The 25713-nt window shown below is 36.9% G+C and overlaps 1 protein-coding gene and 1 long non-coding RNA gene across 2 annotated transcripts; both read left to right on the top strand.

Moving 5' to 3' along the window:
• Positions 1 to 352: 352 nt before the first annotated feature.
• On the top strand, positions 353 to 21212 carry LOC146483917 (DENN domain-containing protein 1B-like). The gene is made up of 24 exons (XM_085105261.1): positions 353 to 429; positions 499 to 563; positions 2547 to 2590; positions 3913 to 3962; positions 4815 to 4922; positions 6674 to 6743; positions 7144 to 7239; positions 8360 to 8413; positions 9108 to 9169; positions 9740 to 9788; positions 10759 to 10808; positions 11602 to 11652; positions 12135 to 12180; positions 12626 to 12727; positions 13775 to 13900; positions 14327 to 14355; positions 15685 to 15757; positions 15859 to 15943; positions 16407 to 16456; positions 17200 to 17226; positions 17445 to 17555; positions 18015 to 18134; positions 18525 to 18821; positions 19400 to 21212. Exons 1-24 carry the CDS (start codon positions 413 to 415, stop codon positions 20078 to 20080), a joined length of 2463 nt encoding a protein of 820 aa, XP_084961387.1. The 5' UTR covers positions 353 to 412; the 3' UTR covers positions 20081 to 21212.
• Positions 14362 to 15652, top strand: LOC146483918 (uncharacterized). Its single transcript, XR_014863711.1, has 2 exons — positions 14362 to 15104; positions 15144 to 15652. It is a non-coding gene; the product is annotated as an uncharacterized LOC146483918 (long non-coding RNA).
• Positions 21213 to 25713: the final 4501 nt, after the last annotated feature.

The following is a 25713-nucleotide window of genomic DNA, read 5'->3' as shown; positions in this document are numbered from 1 at the left end:
ATACCAACATAGCCGAATGAAGATGCATCAAAGAGTTACAAACAAAGATCCGGCTACACTTTGCTGCTGTTTGTACAAGTGCTCCCTGCACTATTCAAGAGTTCCAGGCACCTTAATCAAAGAGTTTATTGATTTTAGACGGTGCCTACGTACGTGTAGGCCTATAATTTCATTTCAAATTAAGTTTTCCTAGCCAGATTTCCTTTTATGGAATTCAAATTCCAACAACACAATGTAAATTTCCATGCAATCAATAAAAGCTAATTAGCTTGTGTCCGTATCATGACATGCCCTTCCGGCTGCACCCAACTTCCTCCCCCGGCCAAACTGACGCAAGCGCAGTCCGATCGGAAGTTGGTACATAAAACAAACATGGCGGCCGGGTGAAGCGGTTTGGTTCGGTTCACGCGAAATGGGCTCCAGAGTGAGGTATAATCCTAGCTTTATAGCGTAATGTGAATAAGATGTGAGAATGATCCATGTTTGTGTTCTTCTTAGGCCATCTCCTGAGAGGATTTTTGAGTGTTTCGTGGAAGTCGCTGCTCCTTCAGACGGTGGTGAAGGTACGAACATTTCACTTTATCACTTTACTCTGTGCTGAAAATTACGTCAAACGAATCCTGTTATTGAAGAACCACTTAAATTGGCTAAAAATATATTTGCACTAATCGGAATAGACGTACAAAAGGCCACAGTGTGCATAAATTGGAAGAATGCCGAGCCGTAAAATACTTGATAATTTGCATTGCTTTGAACTGTGCAATTGCGTTTAAATTCAATATAAAAGTAACCTTGACCCCATTGCACGTAAGTATGACCTCAAATGTTACCCTCTTTTTTAGTGATTTCCAGTTTTTAAAGTAGCCGTTTATAATAGATTTAAATTTCAGGCAAATACAACCATGACATCCTTAATTTTAATGCATTTGTTTGGGATCTGTTTCACTTCAATGAATTTTTCCTCGTTGCATAAATTGTGATAATTTAGAATAATCTGCCTCAAATGAAATTCGTAAAGTTAACATCTGAAATTAAGATGATGTGATGTCCTATCCTCATAATATCCTCATAATTTTATTTGCAAGTAGTGACAAGTAGTGACTCAATAGGTTCCATGTTAAATTGTACATGTGACCGAAGTTCCGCTCGAGTGAGGCATCAACTTGTAATGTCTTGAAAAACAGTTGGTTACAAATAATCATACTTTAGCAGATGTTAGTGTGATTGATAATCCTTGTTCTACAGCTCATAGGAAAATTTGTTTAATGCTGATTAGAATTAATTTCCTCCATGAAACCAAATTATTTCAGGCATAATTTTAAAATTTGCAAATAATTAAAGAAAAACAGAAAGTTGTAATAAATTAATCATGAATAAAACTAAACATGTTTGTCACCGTCAGTGGCTAAGTATTAATTCCTCTACCAGTACAAGGAATCTCTAATTTGATGATAAACATATTTTCAGATAGGAAGCAAGGTCATTACTGTCTAGATATTTTTACATATAAACATTCTCTTTCATACAACAGTGTGTTAAAGGCCCAGTAATATGGGTAACATTTTCTTGCAACTTGATTTGTTGCACGACAAGTTGTGATCATTTGTTGCAGGTATTACCACCTTCGTGAGAAATTTTCAAGTTGCAGCAAGTATGTACATGTAGACAATGTTTGCAATATGAAAATTTGTTGTGCATGAAGGTGGTAATACGTGCAACAAACGATAAAACTCGTAACTCGTAATACAAGATTGTTTAACAAAAATGTTGCACCTACCACTTAGCTTTGGCATCATTGAATGCAGGGAATTTCTTGCTGTAAATTAGACAGACGCTACAGCTGTAATTTGAGGCTGCGATGGGGTGCTCTTGACCTCTTAAAACAAGACCAATTTTGTGGTGTGGTGCACTATTTTGAATAAATCTACATCTATGTATAATTTTACTTGTAATACATGTATCCATTTGGATGAACAATAGTATTAGCAATATTAGCTCTGGAGTCCGCCCATGCTCAATTGCAGCCAGTAACTGAATTAACCTCTTTTACTTTAGGGTCACCGGGCAGGTCATTCCATTCCATAATAGTTTTTGGCCATTTAACATATTGATACAACAATCTTGATGGGAAGTCCACTGCTGCTTTCCATGGAATAGATTATGCATAATAGTGATCTGTCATCCCAGTTATTGTAGGGCATGACTGTCTGATACAACCTTCCTCATATTGTTACTCCAGACCTCATTGTGCTTCTCTACCCAGCTATTGTGTTTAAAGAACAGGCCAAACCAATAATATTGTAAGCCTGCAATGGACTAGCATCCCATTGAAGGGGAAGCAAGTGTACGATAATGTGCAGTTTTATATTAAGTAATACCAAGTTTTCTCATGCAACTTGGGACCCATGGGTGAGTCAACCTTTTTTTCTGATTTGGAGTGGTAAATTTCAATTTTGTGTCCTCAAGTATATTAATTTTATACAGCAAAGCATGTCTACACTATTTAATGTTCGTTATGTTTAATAGTTATGATTCGATACTTTCAGGTCCAGCGATCAAGTTCATCCACCCTGCAGACTTTGATGAAAAAGTATGTAAAAATGATAATAATAATAATAATAATAATAATAATAATAATAATAATAATAATAATAATAATAGTAATAAAATAAAAAATAACTATCCAGATTTTGTGAGAAATGGTAGTGTTACAATAAAATCATTGTTTGATCAGTAGCACTATAAATTTGACCAGAGCTAGACATGACAGACTGTAGTATAATGTAGAGAATTTTTTTTCAAATACATAATTATTCACATTGAAATGTACAGACTACAGGAAGTTTGGACTTATAAGAGTTCAATATTGTAACAGGCTGAAATGACTGTCACCTTAATAGTGAAGAGTAAGAGGGTAGACGGGTAAATAGTTAGTGACCGCGGGCATTCATAACTTATGACTGAGAGAACAAGACAATGCTGAGTTATAGTAAGTGTCAAATAATCTAGATGATGCCATTCTGTCAATAGTTTTAAACTTTGATCACCAGGGTGCTTAATATATTTGGTACATTTAAAAAGGAAAGAGAGGCAAAAACTTATACCATTGCTACCCCAGTTATACAGAACATCCATAATTCATCCTGTCCTTGAAGAATTTTGACTGGCGCAGTGTTCTTGAAAACAGAAGGGTCATGAACCTGATAATACTGGCTACTTGACTCCTCCCCCCTCCCCCTCCCCCCCCCCCCCCCACAAAAAAAAGCAAACAAACAAAGATAAACAAATTTGGGATAAGGAGTGACCCAGATCTATTATTCCATTAAAATTGTTTCTTGATGTGCAACCCTCAAGACTCTGTGGGTACGACATGAATGTACCTACTTTAATTTCCAGTGGATTATTTTGAATGGCATGGAATTAAGAGAGGCATTTGTGCCCCAAATGTGAATGTTTCATGCTTTTTGTAACCTTAGGAAGTAACTTATGAGACAGGTCTCATAGCGGGGTTCTTCATATTCTGTATATCTCATTAATGTGTGGCCTATATCATACATGTACAATGTAGATATCCTGTATCTGTAAATAGCTGTAGCTGTCTTTTACGGTCCACAATCTAATTCTTGATGTCCCAGGTTCTCTATCCTCTTCCCCTCAATATATTCCCATTCCACGCTACTGTAATTCCCTTTTTAAAACCTTTCTCTATTTGAGATTTTGATTAATTTATCATATCCAGTAATGGGACCTCAGTAATTTAACTAGGGGCTCCCAAGAAAAGCTTTTGCCACAAGGTCCTGTTTTGTTCTGTCCTATTATGACAAAACAGGTAATTTTGATGGAAAGAGTATTAATAAATAAAGCTGAACATTGTTGATTATTTGTTGACTGAATGTATACAATACATTTCAGGATGCATTGAAGACCATTCCTCAGTTTTGTTATCCATGTGTTACAAGCTCGTAAGTATTTATTAAAATGATTACAATAGACAGACAATGTAGAACTGAGTCTGTGTGGATGCTAATTTAAAACAAAATTCAAGATTGTTGTCATGATTGATTGATTGATTGATTTTAATGCACTAAGTATCAACTGAAGTTATCTTCCCTTCCCACTACACTTTAGGCTTATTCACATAGATGCTTTTTTCTATTATTCAATACCTTGTTAAGTATTCTCCAGCGTTTAATGGACGGTGTAATATTTAAAGGAAATCAAGTTCTGTTGAATGATTAGAATTTTGACTAACTTTAACAAAAAGGGCTGTCATTAGTAGCTGGCCAGGGTATGGATGTCAACTATCCTGAAGATTAACATGTACAGTGTATCTTGTAAGAATGCATACATTCACATATGTTTATTCAAAATACTGTTGAAAATTAAAATTGCAATTAAAAATGCCTTGAAAGGGAGTTTAAGAGGTTGGCCTCAGGTAAAAAAAGCTTGAAAAATAATTTAAGACCACAAAAGCTAAACAAAAAAAAAAAAACCAGAAATGAGGAAGAAGCTAAAATGGAAGACTTTCTTATTGTGTTGACCTCCTTGTGGAGCTTTACCAAAGCTTCATGACAGTTCTCTGAAAAACCTCTTTGAGGAACAACCATTCTGCTCTCAAAAAACCAACCCACGGCATCCTTATTTGTTAGAGTGAAGTTTGAATCAGTCTGTTCTTGAAATCTTGAACAATATTGCAAGTAGAATCTAATAAATTATATAGCTCAACACTCAGTTCCAAGGCTGATAAGGCTTGAGACTGGTTCTTTATGATAGACTCAATTTTACAGAAGTTTGTACTGGTCTCGTTATTGCAGGGATGCTGTCCAGCATTACACATTTGTTCTGACTGATATTGAAGGCAAATACCGATTTGGTTTTTGTCGCTACTCTCCAGATGTCAAGACTTGCCTCTGCATTCTAAGGTATAGTGTATTCTTACTATTCATTGCACTCTATGTACACTGTACATAATCCTGATGCTTTTCAGTTCATAGATCAGATGGGTATTAACACTTTTCAGCCTTGGGATGGCTCAGGAACTCATAAAAAGGCTCAATAGGGTTAAGCTGGCTGGGAGAGGGCAGGGGGAAGCTGGGCTGGCATAGATCAGATGGGTGTTAACACTTTTCAGCCTTGGGGTGGGGTAGGGGTACAATGTAGCTCAGGAACTCATAAAAAGGCTGAATAGGGTTAAGCTAACTGGGAGAGGGTAGGGGGAAGCTGGGCTGGTAAATTCCTTCCCAGAAAAAAGGGTTAAATAAGGACTGGACTGTCAAATGAGTTTGTTCCGTTCAGAACTATATCTTATAATACACTGACCTACACTGGTCGTACATGTACATGTACCTGTAAATATAAATTTCAACTGATCCGCAAAAATCCTCTAGGATAGATATTGAAAGATTCATACATGTATGCCAATACCTGCCTTAAGAGGTACATAATGAAGGCTTCACTCCTAGGTGCCATAGCTTTTGTGTGCTGTACTTACCTAGCTACAATATTAAGTTTGCCTTGGATGCGGCAAGTTGGCTTGGACGGCATACTCAATTTAATGAAGTTCAACTCTGTTGTGACCTTGGAGTGATAGCTTATTAAAAAGGTTTACTTTGGCTTGAACCAAATTCATCAAGGCCTTTTTTGTGCAAGCAAGTTTCATGCTTGATTAAGCCATTGACAATAAGCCTTGTTTATGGAAAAATTTGTAATAGGAATTCATGTGTTATGCTCAGTGCATAAAAGTTACGGCATACAAATCACAGTTTCTCTAATAATGTGTTGTACTGTTGTACATACTGTGCAGCATTCATGTACTGTTGTAATAGCTCTGCCATACCTAATTGATTTAGATGCTATAACCCCTTTGAAACAATGTAGTACCACTTAGCATGATTTTGAATATAGCATCTGATCTGAGTCTTGGTGTTCTCAGTTGTTTTGGCATCTACAGGTATGCATACCTACAATGTACTATTAGTATTACTCTCCCTGGTTTACATTAGCAGATCTTAATCTCCACAAGTCCTTTATCCAGAGAGAACAGCCAGTATCTCTGATGACAGTGATTGATATTCACTGACAGACCTGTGTTGATCCTTGGGGAGGGGAGGTTGTCATTTCTTCAGGCAAACTTGGAAATGAAAAATTATTGCAGTTGAACACAGCTTATGTGAGTTCTCCTCTTCAAAATATTAACTGGTTATTTGGCTGCATGTACAGACTGTGGAACCTCCGCTAGTCTAATAGACGACCCCTGTGGGTAGACACTTCTCCTAAGCGGACACTCAGTGAGTCCCAGCCACCCACTTGTAACACCCATCTACTAACGTTTACCCTCCCATGTGGAACCTCCGCTAGTCTAATAGACAACCCCTGTGGGTAGACACTTCTCCTAAGCGGACACTTAGTGAGTCCCAGCCACCCACTTGTAACACCCATCTACTAACGTTTACCCTCCCATGAGTGACCAAAGCCGCATACAGAAACTATTTAGTACATGTATTAATTCCCGGTAAGTGCAGGACACCTTTCATGAATGGACATTCATTTAATACAGAAGGTTCAACTGTAATTTCAAGAGGTGATCATTTTTAGTGGGTTTTGTATTGTACCCTGATGTGTATAAACTGCAATAGCATATTATAATTTGATCTTGTTCTTTCCTTATTTTTAGCTATTTGCCTTGGTTTAAAATTTTCTATGAGCTTTTGAATAGGCTATCAGACGTAAAAAGAGGCCATGAGGTGAGAATTTGAGTTTTAAAACTAATTGGACCATCTTTTTGTTTTTAAACAAAATAAAACATTATTTACTTTCTACCTTCAATGCACCTAAAGTGCTTCTTTATGACATGTTATGTTTAATTTAGAAACAAGCGACATATTGAGCAAGCTTTAGAATTTAAGAATTTTGTACTCAGTTTATACTCCACAAACAACGAAAATCCGTTGTATCAATTTTAAAGCTCAAAAAGTGGGATTGACCTATACTTTGCAAATATACTATGTATATTATGCAAACAAAATATCTGATTACAAACAGCAAGTACACAGCGGTTAAGAATAAGACAACCATTGTTACAATGTACCAGAAAAGTTTAATAATAAATAGTTTTACATACTTTGTCTTTATTTGTGATTGCAGGATAGCGCTCTTCTTCCTATGTTGAATTATCTTTTGAACCAATCACCTCCAAAGTCTGGATCACCACTAACAGTCACACTGGATGAAGGCAAAAGAGTAAGTTACATTTATATACATGTTGCTGTTAATATCAGTAGAGCTGTTTTCAGTCAAGTGCCGAGAGTATTGTATTTTACCCCCTGTAAAACCATGGTACTTTCTTAACTAATTTGAAATAAGTTTAAGCCATACTGGTTGATTTTCAGAACTGATTGTTTAATTCAGTTTGAGTTGTGGCTGATTCCTTGTTTTGTTCATGGCTGTCTTGACTGTCTAAATTGATTGTTGTTTTAATGTCATGTATCTCAATTAAAAAGCAGACTTAAATTATTGTTTCTTTAGTTCAAGAGCTCAAGCCTCTGTCATGATATTTTCCTCTTGGCTTTTCCTCTCATAATTGTTAAAAAACATTAAATAAATTAATATATAGTTAATAATAATTATAATTATAACAAGATGCCTGCTATACTGGCATTACGCGTGATGCAGTGGCTGATTCATTTATTCCAACTGTATGTTTCGCACATTTATAAAACAATCCTTGCTAATGGAATAGTTTGAGTCACGAAGATCGCGTTACATTGTTTCCCTTGTGTTACGCTACTCAGGGTTTCAAGGGAAATTGCGGGAATTCCATTGCTATAACGTAAGCTTCTCAATGACCTGACCTCTTTTCTGTCTGCAATCGTGGTCTAAGACTGTCGAAGAAAGCACGATTCCTTCGCCAGGAACTCTCCAATTTCCACCGTTTTAGATGTTGAGTGCCTCTTAGAAGTTATTCTGACTTTCGATTTACCGCTTCAAAATGGTGAAATTTCCGTTTGAAAACGGCACACTTGAGTCCACAACATGTTAACAATATGGCGCCACAAATTTAATCCGTTTTTAATAAATATATCAAATGATGCATTGACATCACACAGGTAGGGGTGAGTGGGTCCCCTCCCTCGCGATATAAGCAACAAGAATGGATTTTGATTTGCCTGCTGTTGTTGAAGACAATCAGAACAATACGTCCTGAGTAGGAGAGGGGAGGTTTTAATGAATAAATTAATGTACGGATTTGTGGCTACGTTTTTAGACATGGTATGCCCCTTCAGGGCATCCCGCATAATAATTTACAGAGGTGTGAATTTTTTACTGACGAAATAATAATTATCTCACTGTACATTTTTAGGAATTTTCGTTTGTTGTACCAGACACTTCCAAACTGCCAACCATACCAGATGATGTGAGTATACAGACAACAGTTTAGTCCCTTCTTGTCAGTCTTGCTCAGAATAATCATTAGATAATACATTTAATTATTTTAGATGTCCAAACTTTAAAATAGAATTGCTAAGTAAATGTTTCAACTGGAAATTAAATTTGTTTAATGAAATTTTGCCATGAAACAAACCATCAAAACAACCACAGTATTAAACTTCAAAAGTCAATGAAATCAATGTTGAATGTTAAGTGACCATGTTCATCGTTTTCTTGTGTCTGGAGAGATACCAGCCTTTGGAGATCTGAAATCTAGAGCTTTTTTCTCTTACCCCACTCCCCCTCCCCTGGCCCTCCCATTATGAAATCCCATCTATCCTCCCCAAACGCATGAATTAACCCCACCCCCCCCCCCCCCTACCTTTCTGCAAAATTGATCCTTTTCCTGTTGTTTCTGTACAGCAGATGGGGTGAATAATGCAAACAAATTGTTCTTCCAAGGAACCATCATTATTAGAATTATTAAAAGAAAACAATTTTTTTATTAATGATTTTGAGAAAATTTGGACGTGTGTGTACATGTACGTTAGTTGTAACATGCAAGTTTGCCTACATTCTTAAGACTGGTGTGGTCATACAATAACTGATTTATTCAAATATTAATTGGGCCCAACTTGAATCACCATTCTGACAGCATGTGTATCATTTGTTTCTTGTAGAGGAACCTCACTGATTACTTTGCTGCTGTGGAGCCAACAAATATGATTTTAATTTTTGCTAGGTAAATGTTTGACATTAAAATGATAATTAGCAGAGCTCCAGAGCACCATGGGTTTAAGAAAATATCAAGGTAACCTATCGATGTGAGAAATTTTGGTTATGATGTCACTGTCCTTACGTCCATATGTCAGCCCTATGACTCAAAGTTCAACCAATACATGTAGGTACAATTTAAATTGTAGTATATTAAACTGTAAATTGACACAATGTGGCAAACTAGTTATGGAATAGAGCTTACAGAACAAGAACCAATCCAAGCAGAGGTAAAATATATATATTTTTAGACAATCATGCAACATACAGTATTGGTAGCCATAAAAGGCTTAATTTATCCTACTTGTACTGAAAAGAGAGCATTCATTTATGAATAATGCCTTCACATAATTATATAATTATGTATTATTGTAAGTTGTCTTTGGAAACAATCTCCCAACCTACCACCCCTAAGGCATAATTATGTTTCATTAACGGCATTTTTCCATTCCATTAAAGCACAGTCCTGTCATTTTTTCAAGAACCAGTTTCCTGTATTTGGATTTATTACTGATCAAGTGTTTACCCTTTCTTGCAGTATGTTCTTTGAAAGAAGAATTATAATGACATCCAAGAAGCTTAATTTGGTGGGTTCAAGTTATGGCATTTTGTACTTTTTTTTTTTTTTTTCCAGTGGCAGTTTGTACTTGTACCTGTAGTTGTCAATGGGATGGGATGTAAATGCTAGTTGTGTTAAAAAAAATGTTGGCATGAATCAATATGATCAGTTGATACTTTTTTATGCTTGGCATACAGCATGCATGTGAATATTATCATTTCAACACCCTTGACCAGTAACCCTTGACTGTAACAGTCAAGTAAATAATCAGACTGTTTATCTGTACTGAACAGTAGTTGATAACCTTGCCTCCATCACAAGCTATAATTTATTTATTTATTTGCAAAAGTTTTCCACCTTCACTAATTAAATTTAATACAGTTAATAACAGCACATGTACCTGTAGATAAAAAAGTAATCATGATAGTAAAATAAAAATAAGGAACTTAAGGCGAGGGACTGCACAACAGAGCTAGGCTCCATATCAAGTGCACCCATTGAATACATGTAAGTATTACAGAGCTAAATATAATTATAGTAATAGTAACAGTAGTGTGTAAAAAGTTCAATTTCATTTAAATTATGTGTAATAGAGAGTGAATGCATTAATTATCTAACCCACCCCTCCCCCTCATTGGTCAACAATTAGTAACAGCAGTATTTAGAACACAGGATGTCACATGCATGTACAGAACAGAATGAATTAACTGTATTCCATTCAAGGTGATCATGGGCCATGCTTTATACAAAAGTATGGTCATTAACAATTGAATAGTTTTTGAAATGTTACAATGGTTGTGAAGGCCCAATAGCAAACTTTATTAATAAAAGTGTCCAAGGTTCATGTCTAAACTGGATCAATGAGTGACAGAATTATAATCCCTTCCATGTATGCAGTCATGATTTATATTGTACATTGTATGACTCAGCTGTTCTGGACCTCTTTAAAACTACATGGCACTGTGTATTTCACGGCTGATGACAGTTTTCCTCTTCAGCTAACAGCGTGCACATATGGAGCAGCCTCTCTGTTATATCCAATGCATTGGTGAGTTTTTGTTCTGTAATCATTTACCTCAAATTTCTTGTTCTGCCCAGAACTTGCATGCAAATTTGAGCTGGAGTAAAGTGGATGGAAATGGTAGTGATCCAAATTAAGGAGCTGCATAAAAGTGTCCCAGATAGGGATTTGGACTACCTAAGTATTTCCCTTATTTGGAACAACTTTTATTAAGTGTGAGTTTTGTATGAGGGCCTTATCCCAACCCTACTGGACATCCTGTAATGTTGTCCTTGCTTGGTTATGTTGCTACATGTGAACAGGACTGAAGGGTTTGGCTGAAAGGTTACAAGCTATAATTATGTAAATTATGATCATCCAGGTGAGTGTGATCCTGAGAAGGACTGTTTGAGTTTACATTGACAATCATCAATGTCACCTCAAACATTCATTCGCAGGACTACACTCACCCAGAAGATCATAATTTACGTTCTTATGACATGACTGCTGGGTTCAAACCATTTTCAGGTTACAAACTGTACATGGAAGTCAGTAGTCTTGTTGCCCTGTACATACAAATGTTTAACTAGTTGAATTTATTTATTGTCTCCTGGACAGGCTAATTACTTGAACTTACTACCATGAATATTGTAACTAGCTCATGGGTGGTGATTCTTTTTCTAGAAACTACTGAAATATGCCGTTATACATGTACCTTTCTGAAAACTATGCAGAACTCAGTTACATTTTGTAGACCTTCTGGCTTTGTTCATACTTTTATAATAATTTTACATCAATGATCATGAATGCATTTTTGTTTTGTTTTACTGCTGTTTTTTAGGCAACACATGTTTGTTCCTATTGTACCACCACATCTGTTAGACTACTGCTGGTATGTGAAACAACTGACATAAATAATTTTGATTCTTCAGAATGTGCAACTGAACATTTTTAAATAACAAAGTAAGCTGTTGTAGGGTTTTGCCTCCTTTTGCCTCTGTGCATACATTGTACGTTCCGTGCATCTCGGGATTGCTCGAGAAACTCGGATTAGTTAAGGATGGTGCCCACTAATTCAAAAGCATTTTTAGTGCAATTGACTTAATTTGCAGCAAAAGAATGTCTCGGCAAGGGTTATTGAAATCCAAAAAAAAAAAAAAAAATTGGGGGAAACCACTCAATTTTGGAGATTATTAAGCGTCAATTTGGAAATTGAATTCCATGTCATTATGTGGAAATCTGTTTTAGTTTGAAATGGGTTAAAGATTTCAGCTGTGTGCAGCACATCTCTATTCATTATTCATGGGAGCATTGTGAACCATATAAATGCAAAACAATTATTGTAGTTTGAAATGATTTTGTGTAATTTTTCAGTGCACCAATGCCATTTTTGGTGGGAGTTCATGCATCATTAATGCCGGTAGGTACTCCAGATTAAGACCTGTACTGTAACTTGGCCGTCCATCAACTCCCTCATGTTGTTGAACAATATCAGTGATAATATTCCAGTGTTCATACATGTAAGAGGACATAATACTGGTCAGTAAGTACTGACGTATTATAACAAGTATCAGCAGTGCTGGGAGAAACATAAAGTGTGGGAATCTTCAGAAATGGTTTAAGTGTTTGAATGCGTGATAAGTCCTATCCGTGGCTAAATGCTCACATGTGAGTGTGGAAAATGGCTGTTGTAATGGCCAAAACATATTTTCAACATTAAAAAGTGATAACATTTTAAGTGATAACATTTAAAATGATAACTTTCCTGCTATCAACACCCTTTGTTTTTATTTCTAGTTAGCCATCTATTTCAGGAAATTGTACCGAATAAATGATTTGTTCTTTTGTTGTGGTTGCTTTTTTAGAGGGTGCGTCAGATGCCGCTTGATGAAGTTGTGATTGTGGATGCTGATACTAATATTGTTGAGAGTCCATTTGATGATGTGTCACAGCTGCCAGCTGATACTGTAAGTTGTAGATCACATACCAACTAATGTACAGTATCATGTTTGGTGATGGTTGATAACCATACAGAGAGTGGCATACACCATGACAAAGATTGCTTAGTTGAGAGAAAACTAATGGACCATAAACTCGGTCTCATTTTAGTCACAAAAAGAGTATAATTAAGTGAGAATTTAAGACAAAATGATAAACTTCTTTTTCAAATAAGTCTTTCTTGTTAGGTATCATTTTCATTTCAAGGATGAATTTCCAAGAATTTCTAAGTTTGCCATGCAGTGCTGCTTGCACTGTTTTGCTGTACTGGTAGAGTGGGCTAGTGCTTTGGTAATATTCTTGTAGAGGTCTGTTTTGTCTTTAGGGTTTAGTTACTTGAAGTAAAATCATTATGATTGAATCCCTTTCAAATCAACAAAGATTTTTCTAAAACGTTTCTGCCCTGATTCGTTTTTGACTTTACTTTTGTTGATAATCTTTGGTTCAAAATCGACTTCAGAATTTTCACCCAGCGAAATGAAATTCTCCGTTAACTTTTAATCGTGGATTCGAGTTTGAAAATAAATATAAATGATAAAGCTTTAACTAAACCAGTTTTTAGATCAAAATAAAAAAAAAGTTCTTTGCAAATGTAGGAATATGAGAAAAAATACAGGCCCAGATGAAGAACAAAATAGTAGGACCACTGCCACTGAAATATGTCTGTTCATAGGTGATTGAAAGTTTTCTTTTAAGAAAAATGTCTTAAAGCAGACCTTTTTTTTTTTAACTTCTTCGGCCCCGCCTGTCATTTGTCAAGGCGAATAACGTTAATCCCCGATCAAAGACGACCTATGTTTTCATCTCGCTCAGGACTAACAAATGCTTTTAAAAGCTAATTTTAAACTAATGTTAAAGAAAAGTTTAATTCAAAACTGGGCAACAAAATTATATTTTGGAAGAATCCTTTTTGATTAGTAATAAATTATTAAACTGGAATCAAAGTTTGCGTTTCAATCGGGCTTTGAACATCTTTTTCCTGGTGGTACAATAAAGTTACTCTGTTGTCATTTTAGGTGTCTACTCTGAAGAATACTTTAAAGAAACCTGTTTATCCAATTGATGACAATGTCTCCAGAGCGTTTTTATGTGCAATGGTGTCACTTATAGGAGGCTACCGAGATGCTCTGAGACTCAAGCCTGTAAGTATCACAGGACATCCAGACTGGGATTAGGTCTAATCTTCAGCTAGAAACTAAAAGTTAACTTGTTCAACTCTGACCAAGTGAGTATTCTTCCATACCGGATTTCAGTAAGATTGCTAGGTGAAGTATCTGTGTAGAATTATAATGGCTGCTCCGTATGAGGGTAACATAAGGGGTCGAGAGTCCTTCCCTTCTCGCGGGAGGAGTTTTGAAAAACTGGGAAGCTTGGAATTGCTATAATGTTTAGGACTTTGAGGGAAATGATACATTAAAACCACTGAGGATCCTTCATTTTCTTGTAGCATAACAGTTATATTTGACTTAGTTGAAAAAGTTAACCAAATTTGAATAAATGATAGAGGTATTATACCACTCATTGACAGTCACTGAGAAAATTTTTTGTGTTCCACTGTTCAACTTTAGGGTGAAAAGATCTTCTTTGACAAAGAAATGTAAGTGATTTCCGTTTTAGACATTACAAATAGACTTCTGTACCTTGTTCTGTTTAACTTGTACTGAACACTTTCTCACGAAGACTTCAAGAGAATGGACCACATGTATTTAACTGGCAACTTCAATCGAAACTTGGATTTGTTCGTAGTTTCCGTCAGTGTTTATATGTATAAGGCGTGTTGGGAATATACACGGCACACAGCTGCATGCGAACAATTTTCCATTCAGCCCTAAGTGTAACTTGTCTGAAATGAGTTGTGGACATTTAACTTTGTGTGGAAACATTTTGTGGAAGTGAATATACGAAATTCATAAAAGTTTTAGAACTGCAGAAGAAAGAAAGAATTTTTTTACTTATTTGTATATATTATGTCTTCAGTTTCATACAATTTAGTTATTTGTACACGCAATTCAGTCTTCGGACAGCAAAGTGTATTTTAATAAACGGTCTATTAATTGCCCGAAATAAGTGATAGACCATCACAGTTATGCACGCAACTAAAGTGAAATCATGTTTCAACCAGAATTTTCTTTGAGGCTTTCTTTCGCCGCTGCTTATAAAGTTGCGTACATTACGATAGTCTCTCACTTATGAAAACAAACTGTGTGTACATGTATTTTGGTCAGTCTTTGCAAGAATATATTAGCCGTATGGTAGTTGTGTTTCACATACACCTGTATTAATCTAGAGAGTATGATAGCTTGCCACTTGTCTCCAAGTAGCTCAGTTGTAGGGCATCCAACCTGTGTGGGGAATGTCATGGCTCGATTCCTGTTGGGGACTCAGTTTTTTTTCGTATGTAGTTACATGATTGAGACAAATCTATTTACTGACTACAGCAAGCGTGTAACACGCCAGTGTTTGTTCAGCAAAGTACATAGCCATTCAATCAGAGCTTGCGTTATATGCCCAAACTTCTCAAATCAAAGAACAGGTTATATATGCCTGCAGTTAAAATGACAATGTTATATCAGTAGTGTTGGTGTTGACATCTGCAAATGGTTAGACTTTCTAGTCGTCTCGGATAAGGAAGATAAACCGTAGGCCCCGTCTCACAACACTTCAATGTTCATAACCCTGTGGGACGTTAAAGAACCCAGACACTAATCGCAAAGAGTAGGGCATGGAGTTCCCGGTGTGCTGGTCTGGTCTTTGTGCTGTTTCATGATTTCATGGGTTGGGTGGGTAGGATGAGGTCGCGAATGGACATATGCTGATGTAAACCGCATTTGAATATATATGAATAGAAAATGCGGTATATAAATGCATTACCATTACCATTACTATTGAAATTTCTCTTGTTCGTTGTTAATGTTAAACATCGCAGATTTGTTCAGTCAAGATCAAACAGCATGAGGCAACTGTTGGAGTTCATTCTTCAGTTACAGCTCTTTGAACAGGTGAAATATCAGTCTGTTTAAAATTTCCTGGTAGACCCATGTAGGTTTATTTCTAAATAACAGTTCAACTTTGCTGAAATCTTAGTCACTTTCTTCTTTAGTTTATAAGCGAACGACTGGACATGCTAAATGCTGGAAGGGGATTTAATGACGTTTTTGAAGAACAGATTGGTTTGCAAGCTGAAAGTAAGTTACCGCTAAGTAAACTTACTCTAAGTGGACATTAATATCACATTCGTAGCTTTTTTACAAAAAGCTTGTAAGCTACGACTAAACATATACTTGAACGGGCCAGTCTTCCTTTTTTGCTAAATTTTTGAATTTTTGAATAAGCTTGAAACTTGACATATTCTTTCTTCTCACATTCATAGATTTTCATAGACCTTCCCTTTTGTACACTAACAGAGGTTCCAGTTTGTGTTTCTCGTTTACTTTAATTACACTGCACTTCTTGAAACACACTCTTTTCTTCGTGGCCAATCAAATGCGATATGGTGATTTGCCTCAAGTAAACTTTGCTGTACAAAGCAGCTCTTTAGCTTTGCTCGAAGTTCTGATTGATTGACATGTTGCTTGGTATTGTGAATGTAGACGTTATAAGGTAATAAAACAGCCGGTTCATTTACAAGGTTTTTCTCTTATAAAATAGATAAAGGCAGCTGGAAGACTCAGTATCAGTTTTGGATGAAAGAAACTATGGTAAGACTTACGTCGCTGTACTGTTGGGTACAGTTATCGCTACAGCTTTAGTTTTCAGTTTTGCTGGAATGGTTCTAGTGTGCTGGTTTGAATTGTGCTTACATCAACAAAACATTTTGTAAAATTTCTCTGGTAGTCTCTCAAAAAGAAACAAAAGAGAGGTAATGCAGCTTAACAGTATTCATTTTGATGATTCACTTTAGGACTCTCCGCGTACTCTAGGATTTATTGAATAACAAATATGTTCTACCGAGGCCTTTCAGAACAGATTAAGTGTCGGTGTCAGCAAAAGCAGCTGCTGACAAATCTCTTTGCTGTATGTAAAAACTACTACTAGCCAGCTTCAGCTCACGCTCCGAGTTAACTATGGCTGCGTTGTATTAATCTCAGTTAAACAGCACCGGTCACACTTTAGGATTCCATCCATAGGCTCAATGTGAGAACCACAGTAAATGACTGTCGCTTGGAAGGGAAAACATTAATAGCATGGCGCCAGGGAAAGCGTTGTTGTATATCGCTGGCATTGTTTTGATGCCTCTCTACCTTATTATAAATATTCAAAAGAGTTCATGCCTGAGGGAATCCATTATTGTTTTTAATGTGAATATTTATTTGTTACTGACTTATATAATAAGTACAACTGACACTACCTGCTGATAACAGAGCTAATGGCGGTGGGTGGGTAGCGCCATCGAATTGAGTTGTTGGTCAATTCTTCCTGAAACTTTTGATCTACTTTGCAGAAATCTGGCGGAGCATTTCTCGACAAGGTGAGGGAATATATTAAAGAATATATTTACATGTGGAAGGATTCCCCCTTTTAAGCTAAGCCTCGTTTGCAAACTAGTTCCACTTGTCAAATACCGATAAATACAGAACTCGCATCGGATCAGTTTCAAATATGCGTATTTCCCCAGCCTTGAATCCGCGAGCCCAGGCCTTGCTTTCATAAGTACTTTTTGTTTGATTTAATATGTGATACTTCAAGACGGAAGAAAAGATGAAGAAGAGGTTTCAGGAGGCCAAGACTAACTGGAAGCAGGTGAAAAGTGGACTGAAATCTCAACTGGCTGAAGTCAAAGATAAACTAAAAGGAAAGGTAATGCCATTTTAGCTGTGATTTTCATTTAATAGATCCTTTAAACTTCCTAACGCTTGTAACAATACTGGCCGGTAGGAAGGTGGCGGAAAGAGGAAATAGCTGGTCAACTAATAAATGCTGTAGTGATTATACCGTCACATTCTTTCAGCCCATGGTTTGGGACACTAATATTGTTCAATAATTCAGTAGATATTTGCAGACTGTGTTCGAAAATTGTCGAGTTGAAATCCTTGTCCGGACGAACGTTTATCCATTTAGTAGTTTTTATCTTTAACTAACAAGTTTCTTTCTTCTTGCAACCCAAGACAATGGAGAATCGTGGAGGAAGGGGGGGGGGGGGGGGGGTGGTTTGGTGGGGGTGGGGAACGGGTGAGGTTATTAACTTAGTACACCCGGGGTCACGTCTGTGTGTATGTTAAACATATACACTTTATTATTATGTAATTTTGTTTTTAGGAAGATGAAGAGTTTGGAGGAGAGCAGAAAAGAGCTAACACAATCCCAGATGCAGTGAAACCTTTCTCAATTCACAGACTTTCACCGTTTAACAAGCGACGAACTGTTTCGCCTACCGAGGTGAGAACGGCGCTCGCCATGCGTACAAGTGTGTTATAACCAACCAATCAGAATGCGAGTGTTTTTAAAGCCGGTTAAATGCCAGGCTTGAGTTGGTTTCCTGTAAGGAGTCCTCGCATTCTGATTGGATAATTACAACCACTCTTAAAACACCACGCCCAAGGCTAATTTGATGGGAGCTGAAAGCCTGTATTTTTGGCTTTCTTTGTAAATGTGAAATTAACCTATCTAAAGTAAAAACACTTACTGGAAGGGTTGTAAAGCTTGCCGTTTATGTTTTCTGTCAATTTTTGGGGACAAGGAGGGAAATGAAATAGGAACCACTTAAAGACGTCATCTCTTTTTTGTGAATTTAAGTTCGTAAACGATGTTTCATGTTTTATTTTACAGTTTGAAAGAATCAAAATCGAGACCAGCTCAATGAGAAAGCCACCCAGGCCACCTCCGCCTCGACCCTTTCCTTATTCATCAGACAGGCGCCCGCGAACGTCAGCGTTATCAACAGTGGAAGGCGGCAAATTATCTCCCAAGCTCCTGACGCGCCGCAGTGCACCGAATCTCTCTGGCGACGCCAACGTTGGTGAACTCATCTCATTGGATGATACGCAAACCCCGTCAAACCAGAATAATAGTGTTCCAAGTGCAGCAGATTCTAAAGCAAGCACAGGGACAGACGTCTCATTAAAGGTAGGCTTAGCACAGGGTACTGATTATCAATGAAGAGGACTAATTTGTGCTAATGGTTAATCACTAGTTGTGTAATGGTAAATGTTTGCAAGTAAATCGCTGTTTTCTTTATTCAGCTAGTCACAGATAACAAGTGGACCCCTGGCATTCCTTGGCTTTAAGTGCTGAGATTCACTGAGATTCCTGGCAAGCTTGGTCAATACAGTTTACTTATTGACTGACTGAGGCGTATCGGTAGTGTGTAATCGTGCAGATTTTTGATTGGATAACGAGACCTGTGGGATTTCAATTATAGGATGATCTAATTACCATACGCATATTTCTTTTTTTTTTTCTTTTTTTTTTTCTGCAAGAAAAATGCATATTTTAAGCCCTAAAAGCTGCACGTACTTTTATTCCTTAACAAGAAATGCTGGCGGGTCAAACGCTTCCCAGAACGCTGTTGGGTCTTATCGTTCCTGGTTTTTTCTTACAAAGTTTTTTTTTTTTAATCGAGTGTATCCTAATAAGGGAAAAAAACAGACAATAACGTCAGTAAAAATTTTCCTTTTAAAATTGAACTCTGCTCTGTCTTGCAGTTAGATGTTCTCGATAAAGATTCAAGTCCGGTTCAACGAACGGAAAAACACGATGACCAGGGAGACGTCACGCCGTCTGGAACTATACACGTGAAGGAACCGGATTTTAACTTGCGGCGGACAGGCTCCGATAGGCGCACATCAGAAGGAAGTGATGTGTCTCTAGAAAGAAGCAAATCCTCACCGTCTCGACCAAAACCGCCTGTGCCTAAGAGACCAGCATCCCTTAAGAAAAAACCACCAGGCTCCGTGGACGCCATATTAGAAACTGCGAAGATGAGTGATACGATATCACCTCTTCGACCAGTCTCGTTGTCATTATTACAAGACACGATGGCGGCACTTCCTGCTGACGCCCAGGAATTTTTATTCCCGGAGCCCGAGAGAAACTCCCTTAATCTTAGTGCAGGTAAACTGAGTGACGTTAAAACAAGTGTGAACTCTGAAAGCGGCTCAAAAGAGGAATCTCAACTTGTAGAAAGCAGTGTAACTGCGCAGAATCATGTTGGGGCTGTGGATTTTTCCAAGCTTGAGATCAGGAGAGAGAACGGACCGTACGATAATTTTCCGAAGATTGACCAGGAAATTACAACGAACTTACATATAAATACCGAACAAGGCAAAGCTGATAATCAAAGGAAAGGTTCTAATTCGCAGCAAAGTTGGGTTAGCTTTGACTAGTATAGTTTATGAAATTATAAATCAGTGGAACTTTGTCGTGGATTAGTGCTAGTTAGGTTTACTTTGAATAATGGCTGAAGACGCTAATGATCTAACTCCATGGATCAAAGAGCGAGCAGTCATAAAACTAAGCTATCGAATGCTGTGACTATAAAACATCTGCAAAGTAAGCGCCTTGGAAATAGCCATTTTCACTTACTTTTGTCTGTGTTCGATGTGCTCTCAGGCTGTTGTTATTGACAGCCAGTCTTTGAGAAACCATTGAATTGTGAATTAATCAGAAGCCTATAGATGAGGTTATTTTGGAAGAAAAATCTATGAGCCCTTCCATGATAAAGAATGAACAATTATCTATATGTTACTCCAATTTTGATATCTGAAACATGGAAATATATTTTCTGTTGTAAATATTCACTAAAACATCATTTAGTACCAGTTGTCATTCGCATATATTCACGACAAATTTCCACTAAATTAATTTGACCACTCGTGGTTTTATTCATTGGTGTAGAACTCGAGTTCCTGGTAATGTACAGTTTACTCAAAGATAGTTATATTGAGAATCGTATGAAAATAATGCTTAAGCCTCAGTTACGTGGGCTTTTAATTGTTATTACCGAGTATTTTAAATGAAGATGTATAGAGAGCAAAATAATGTCTTCAACCGCAGTTGATTTTATTTTATTTTTTCTTTTGTTGAGTGGAGGGGGAGGGAGTGGGGTTTTTTATTTCATAGTATGAATTTGAGGCGCGAGTAGGTGTTCCTATGGAGGCTGTTGCAGTGGATTTTAGATGTTCCATTTTGTTCAACTTGAAATTGTTATTATTTAATTTTATGAAATTAGATTGTGTAGCTCTTCTCTGATTGTTTGTATATGCAAACTATGAATTTCCACACGAGACGCTTTTATAGGTCACATTTTATGTAACAAATAGGAAATGGCGCGCGGGCTTACGAAACCTGATGGAAACTGCTAAGGAAGTTAGAAAAATGGAAATTGTTAACGTAAACTTCCGTATTCTCTCGCGTTTGTATCAGGTTATGTAAGGATACAAGCTGTTTTCTGTTTCTTTAGTGGTATAGTAACTCCTTTAAAGATTGTTTTAATAAATATGACAAATCCTTGACGTGTTAAGTAGTCGCTGACTTTACTTTCCAGAAGTGGCCGACGTCGTAGTTATTCTAGTATACAAGTGTTCGTAAACTTCTGTTGGAAAATGCAACTTGGTGTATACGGACATCGCAACAACCACAACAAATGATAATAAAAACGTCAAATGAACTTAGAACCAGGAAGAGGTCATGTACGACTAGATTGAGTTAAATAACTATTAATTGTTTTGTACCAAAAAACGCTCAGGATTTTCAAATTTAATTATCAATTTTTTAAAGGGTGTTTATTTCGAGGTACTATTTTGCCACTGACAAGCATATTCCTTTAGTCTAAAAGGTTTGAAAATTTACCCCGTTTTCTTAAGGTTTGGTCTCAAACTTTTCCAGTCAGATTTAAAACACGGAAGATAGATAGCGCGTCCTAGTATGTTTCGTTTGATGTTTTGCAACGGGAAATAAGGACATCATATGGCGTGGAAAGAAACGACGGCCATCTTGAATTTCTGGATGTCCCCAAAATTTCAGATTCACCAAACTTGATATTCCAGGAATTTTCCAATTTCTGGAAAACCTGCCCTTTTAAATTTGGTTGCCTTGTTCACATCAAATTTAATGAACATTGACTGTTCCTAGATAACTTCCTTTAATTGCTAGGATATATATTGCGGGATTTTCGATAAATGAAAATTTCGGAAATTCTGGCGTAAACTTTGGGTCGAATGTATCGCGCTCTTAGATAAAAGACAGTCCTTTGTCACAGCTGGTCAGTGGTGCCTGAACAGCCGCGATAAAAATAGGTGCGGAAGAACCACGCATAACTTCAATACATTTATTATTTGTTATTCTTTTTAATTACGTGTCAGCGATGAGTGGATCTTGCTACAACGGTCTCTTTAATCTTTATTTTCTTCCCGCCAAACTCAAGGCCTGGAAAGCTGCAAGAAGAGACACACTGGTATCGATTTGCGGCTAAATTTGCCACCCTCGTCCACTCCTTTGTTCAAATTCGGTTTTGCGGGGAGATGCGAGATCCTGCTTTAGCGAGTTGGAGTGGACGCGGATTTTTGAAAATGGCAGCAAACATAACAATGATGTAGATGAAGTTCAAGAATGGACTACAGCAAATACATTGTAATGCTTTGGCAGTTATAATGGTGGTACAATGTTTTCCTCCTGTCGCCCAAACGATCCCAGACATTATATTGCTGGAAGTTAGTTAGACTTTCCAGGATTTCTGGATTTAGTAGAATGTGAACTGAGACTTATTTGACTTGTTTGCTTTCTAGACAAGCAGACCAGTATAGTAGGAAAGGACACGAAATTCTAGTTACGGTAACTCTTTTGTGAAGAGTTAACAAAGGGACTAGCCATACGTTGAGAGCCAGGTTATATCGCCGAGACTTAGCTGTTTGTAAGTCTTTTCTTTTCAAACTATTTTATTAGTAATTTTCTCATAGGTTATCAAAACACTGACTGCCTTATCTGCAAACTAAATCTCTGGTTTAAGCCTTTAATACATACACTATACTTTCATGGCTGTGTTGGAATTACAAGATAACAGGCATAGGGCGCCTAAGCAAGCGCCAAAGTTAGCATGACCTACAGTGATGTTTATCCAATTTTGTGATTACGGAGTCCGGGCGCGTGGATCTTGTCAGTCGCCTCATTAGAAAGCTGATTCCTTTGTATTAAATATCAAAGAAGCTCGTGCCTATGTAATGGGGTTTATTTCTTGTCAAAATAATTTGAAAGGCTATAAGATGGGTTAGTTTAATAAATATTATAATAATTATAAAGGTGCCGGCCAGGGCGATAAAATGTGGAGAAATGTTCAATTTAATTCTAGATAGGTTTACTCACCAATAATCTAACAAAAAATTATGCAAACGTCGGCAAGGGACCGGCAAGTGCCAGAGTAAGGCATACTGATTTCAGGCACAACTGAACAAAATAAAAAGTTTGTTCCAGTTGCCTTTCTAGTTTGTGCTAAGAGTGTTAAACTATTCAAGTATGCCATGGATGATCGTGAACCCTGTCTGACATTTAGGCAAAAGATGAAATGCCGTGAAAACTAAATTGTTTTATGCCTCTCCAGCTGTTTGCAATAACAAAGATAACCTTCGAGAAGAGCTCAACCTGGGTTAGCATGCGTCACTGATTTAAAATTTCATATCCAATTATAAGATTAACGAAAATAAAAGCCTCAACCCGCGATTCAGGTGTAAAGGCCTGCAGGCAAGTATCCAATATAAATTTCCTATTAAAGGAGAAACGGTTGATGAAATGACGGTCCTATTTTTGTACATTGAAAAGGCCACGTCTTTTTCATGACCTAGATGGAAACATGATTGGTTAAATTCAGACAGAATTTCTCGAGTGACAAACGGCGCTCGGGATGAGACAGTTGACAATCTGGGAAAATTTTTCATAACAAATATGCATGGTGCGTAAAATTCCATCTTATAAAGCTGTAAGGAAAGCTCGGCAAATATTTAAATGAGACAACCTGGTCAAATTTTCAGTAGACAGGTGTCAGTGAAGAGTGTACATGTTGTTGATGACTGTGGTAGGGATTAACAGGGATCCAACTGAATTATTCTAAACCGCAAGATTCATAGGAGAATAGTACCCCCTAGATGTGGCTGAACTAGTATTATCCTGTCAAAACATCGAATTTTCTCCAATTATCGTTTGCCCTGAGTTCTAAGCTAATTTTCGCAAAAAGGAAATCTGGCGCAGGCTACTTTATTACTCAATACGGGGGGCTATCCTTCAGAGGCCACTCGTCATAAGCGATGTTCGAGATTATTAAATTTCTTTTCTCTCCCAGCTGTTTAAATTTGTTACATTGAGAAATTACATGTTTGTTACAGTGACCAGTTGTCCTTTAGGCTGGAACCACAATGGGTGGTCTCGTGAAGACGGCCTGTATAAAACAGTCTTGAATCCGGGTCGTGACTCTAACTTAGGTCGCATCAGTAGCTCGTCTTCCTCTTAAAGTAGCACTCTTTGGTTAAGGATAATAACCTTCATGAACAGTACATAACGAAATAATACTTTTGGAATACTCTGGAGAAAGAAGCTAAACCGCAAAGGTTATCGTAAGAGTCTTCTTGTCGTGGCCAATTTTATTCCCAAATTAATGGAATAACTCCAGGAATGGTTAAGGTTTTTGTGGAGTGCAGGCATCTCATCTGCCAACTGATCAATCTCAGTTACATTTTTATGATATATTTATCATGTTTTTTTTTTCTAAAAGTGCAAAACTTAGCTATGGTCAATTTCGTAAGAATGAAAGTTGTTTGACACTGAGGTTGTGATTTGTTTATCTATTTTCTGACAAACAAAGGATTAATTTTGACATTGGCGTGGCCTCTTCTTAGAGGCCAAGACGGCTTATGCGTAAAACTTAAAAAACGTGATCATAAGTTTCTATAAGTAGTTGCCCATCAGACATGGATTATATCAATTAAAAGTTTAAGCCAACCTGATTTAATTTGTTTTCATTCATTCATTTAGGTTTATGTAACAGATTAAGCAAAGGAAGGAATCGGCCTGGTGTAAACTAGACGTTATGTAAAATGACATCACGTGCGACTAATTTGTATTTTATATATTATATAACAATTTGTATTATACGTCTACTACTACTACTACTATTACTACTGCTGCTGCTGCTGCTACTACTAATACTACTACTACTACTAATAATAATAATAGTAATAATAAAAATAATAATAATAATAATAATAATAATAATAATAATAATAATAATAATAATAATAATAATAATAATAATAATAATGGTAATTCTTGTTTCAAAAGACAAACAGAATACTCATGTTATGTTACATGATGTAGAAGCAAATAATTAAAATTACATACGGCAATATTATAATAAGCTGTCTCGTAAATGTCACCTGTCTGCAATGGCTAGTAAATTCCGTCCAAGAGTGGCCGTTGTACATAGAGAGGTTCGAATACCACAAGTTTTCAGACTACAAGCGTTCATTGTAATTCATTACCTTGCTATAATGATTTTAGGGGTATACAGGGCCCCTCAGGATAACAGCCCCGTAGCCGATTGGGCCACCCTGTCTTAAATAAAGTTCACTTACTTACTTACTAGAAGAGTTAGCAAGGGTCTCTGACAAGTAGTGTGACCTGTAAATTCTTGTTTTTCTTGAATCTTGGGGTCATTTGGTCGAGCAGAGTACACCAACATGGTCAAAGTGGCTGCCGGAATTTAGACGTGCTAAGTGGTAACCAGTCATCTCTCCTACAGCCATCCTTATTGCCGCCCTTATTTCAATACAATACAATAAAATGCAATTTTAATTTCCGCTCAATACACAGGAAGATACGTAAACAATAACTGTTACTGTTATTTTTGTTTTTTGTTCTTTATCGTAGAAGCAGATTATCAATGCGATGTTTTTTTGCATTGCCAATTGAGGTTCCCGTGGTGTTTCTGATACCGCCACTGGGTTGTGTCCTCGACACGTGCCCAGTCTACCTC

Source organism: Pavona decussata, unplaced genomic scaffold, assembly GCF_977016875.1.
Source record: "Pavona decussata unplaced genomic scaffold, jaPavDecu1.1 SCAFFOLD_37, whole genome shotgun sequence".
NCBI lineage: Eukaryota > Metazoa > Cnidaria > Anthozoa > Scleractinia > Agariciidae > Pavona > Pavona decussata.
The sequence above is the reverse complement of the archived record's forward strand: the minus strand, read 5'-3'. Positions and strand labels throughout refer to the sequence as shown.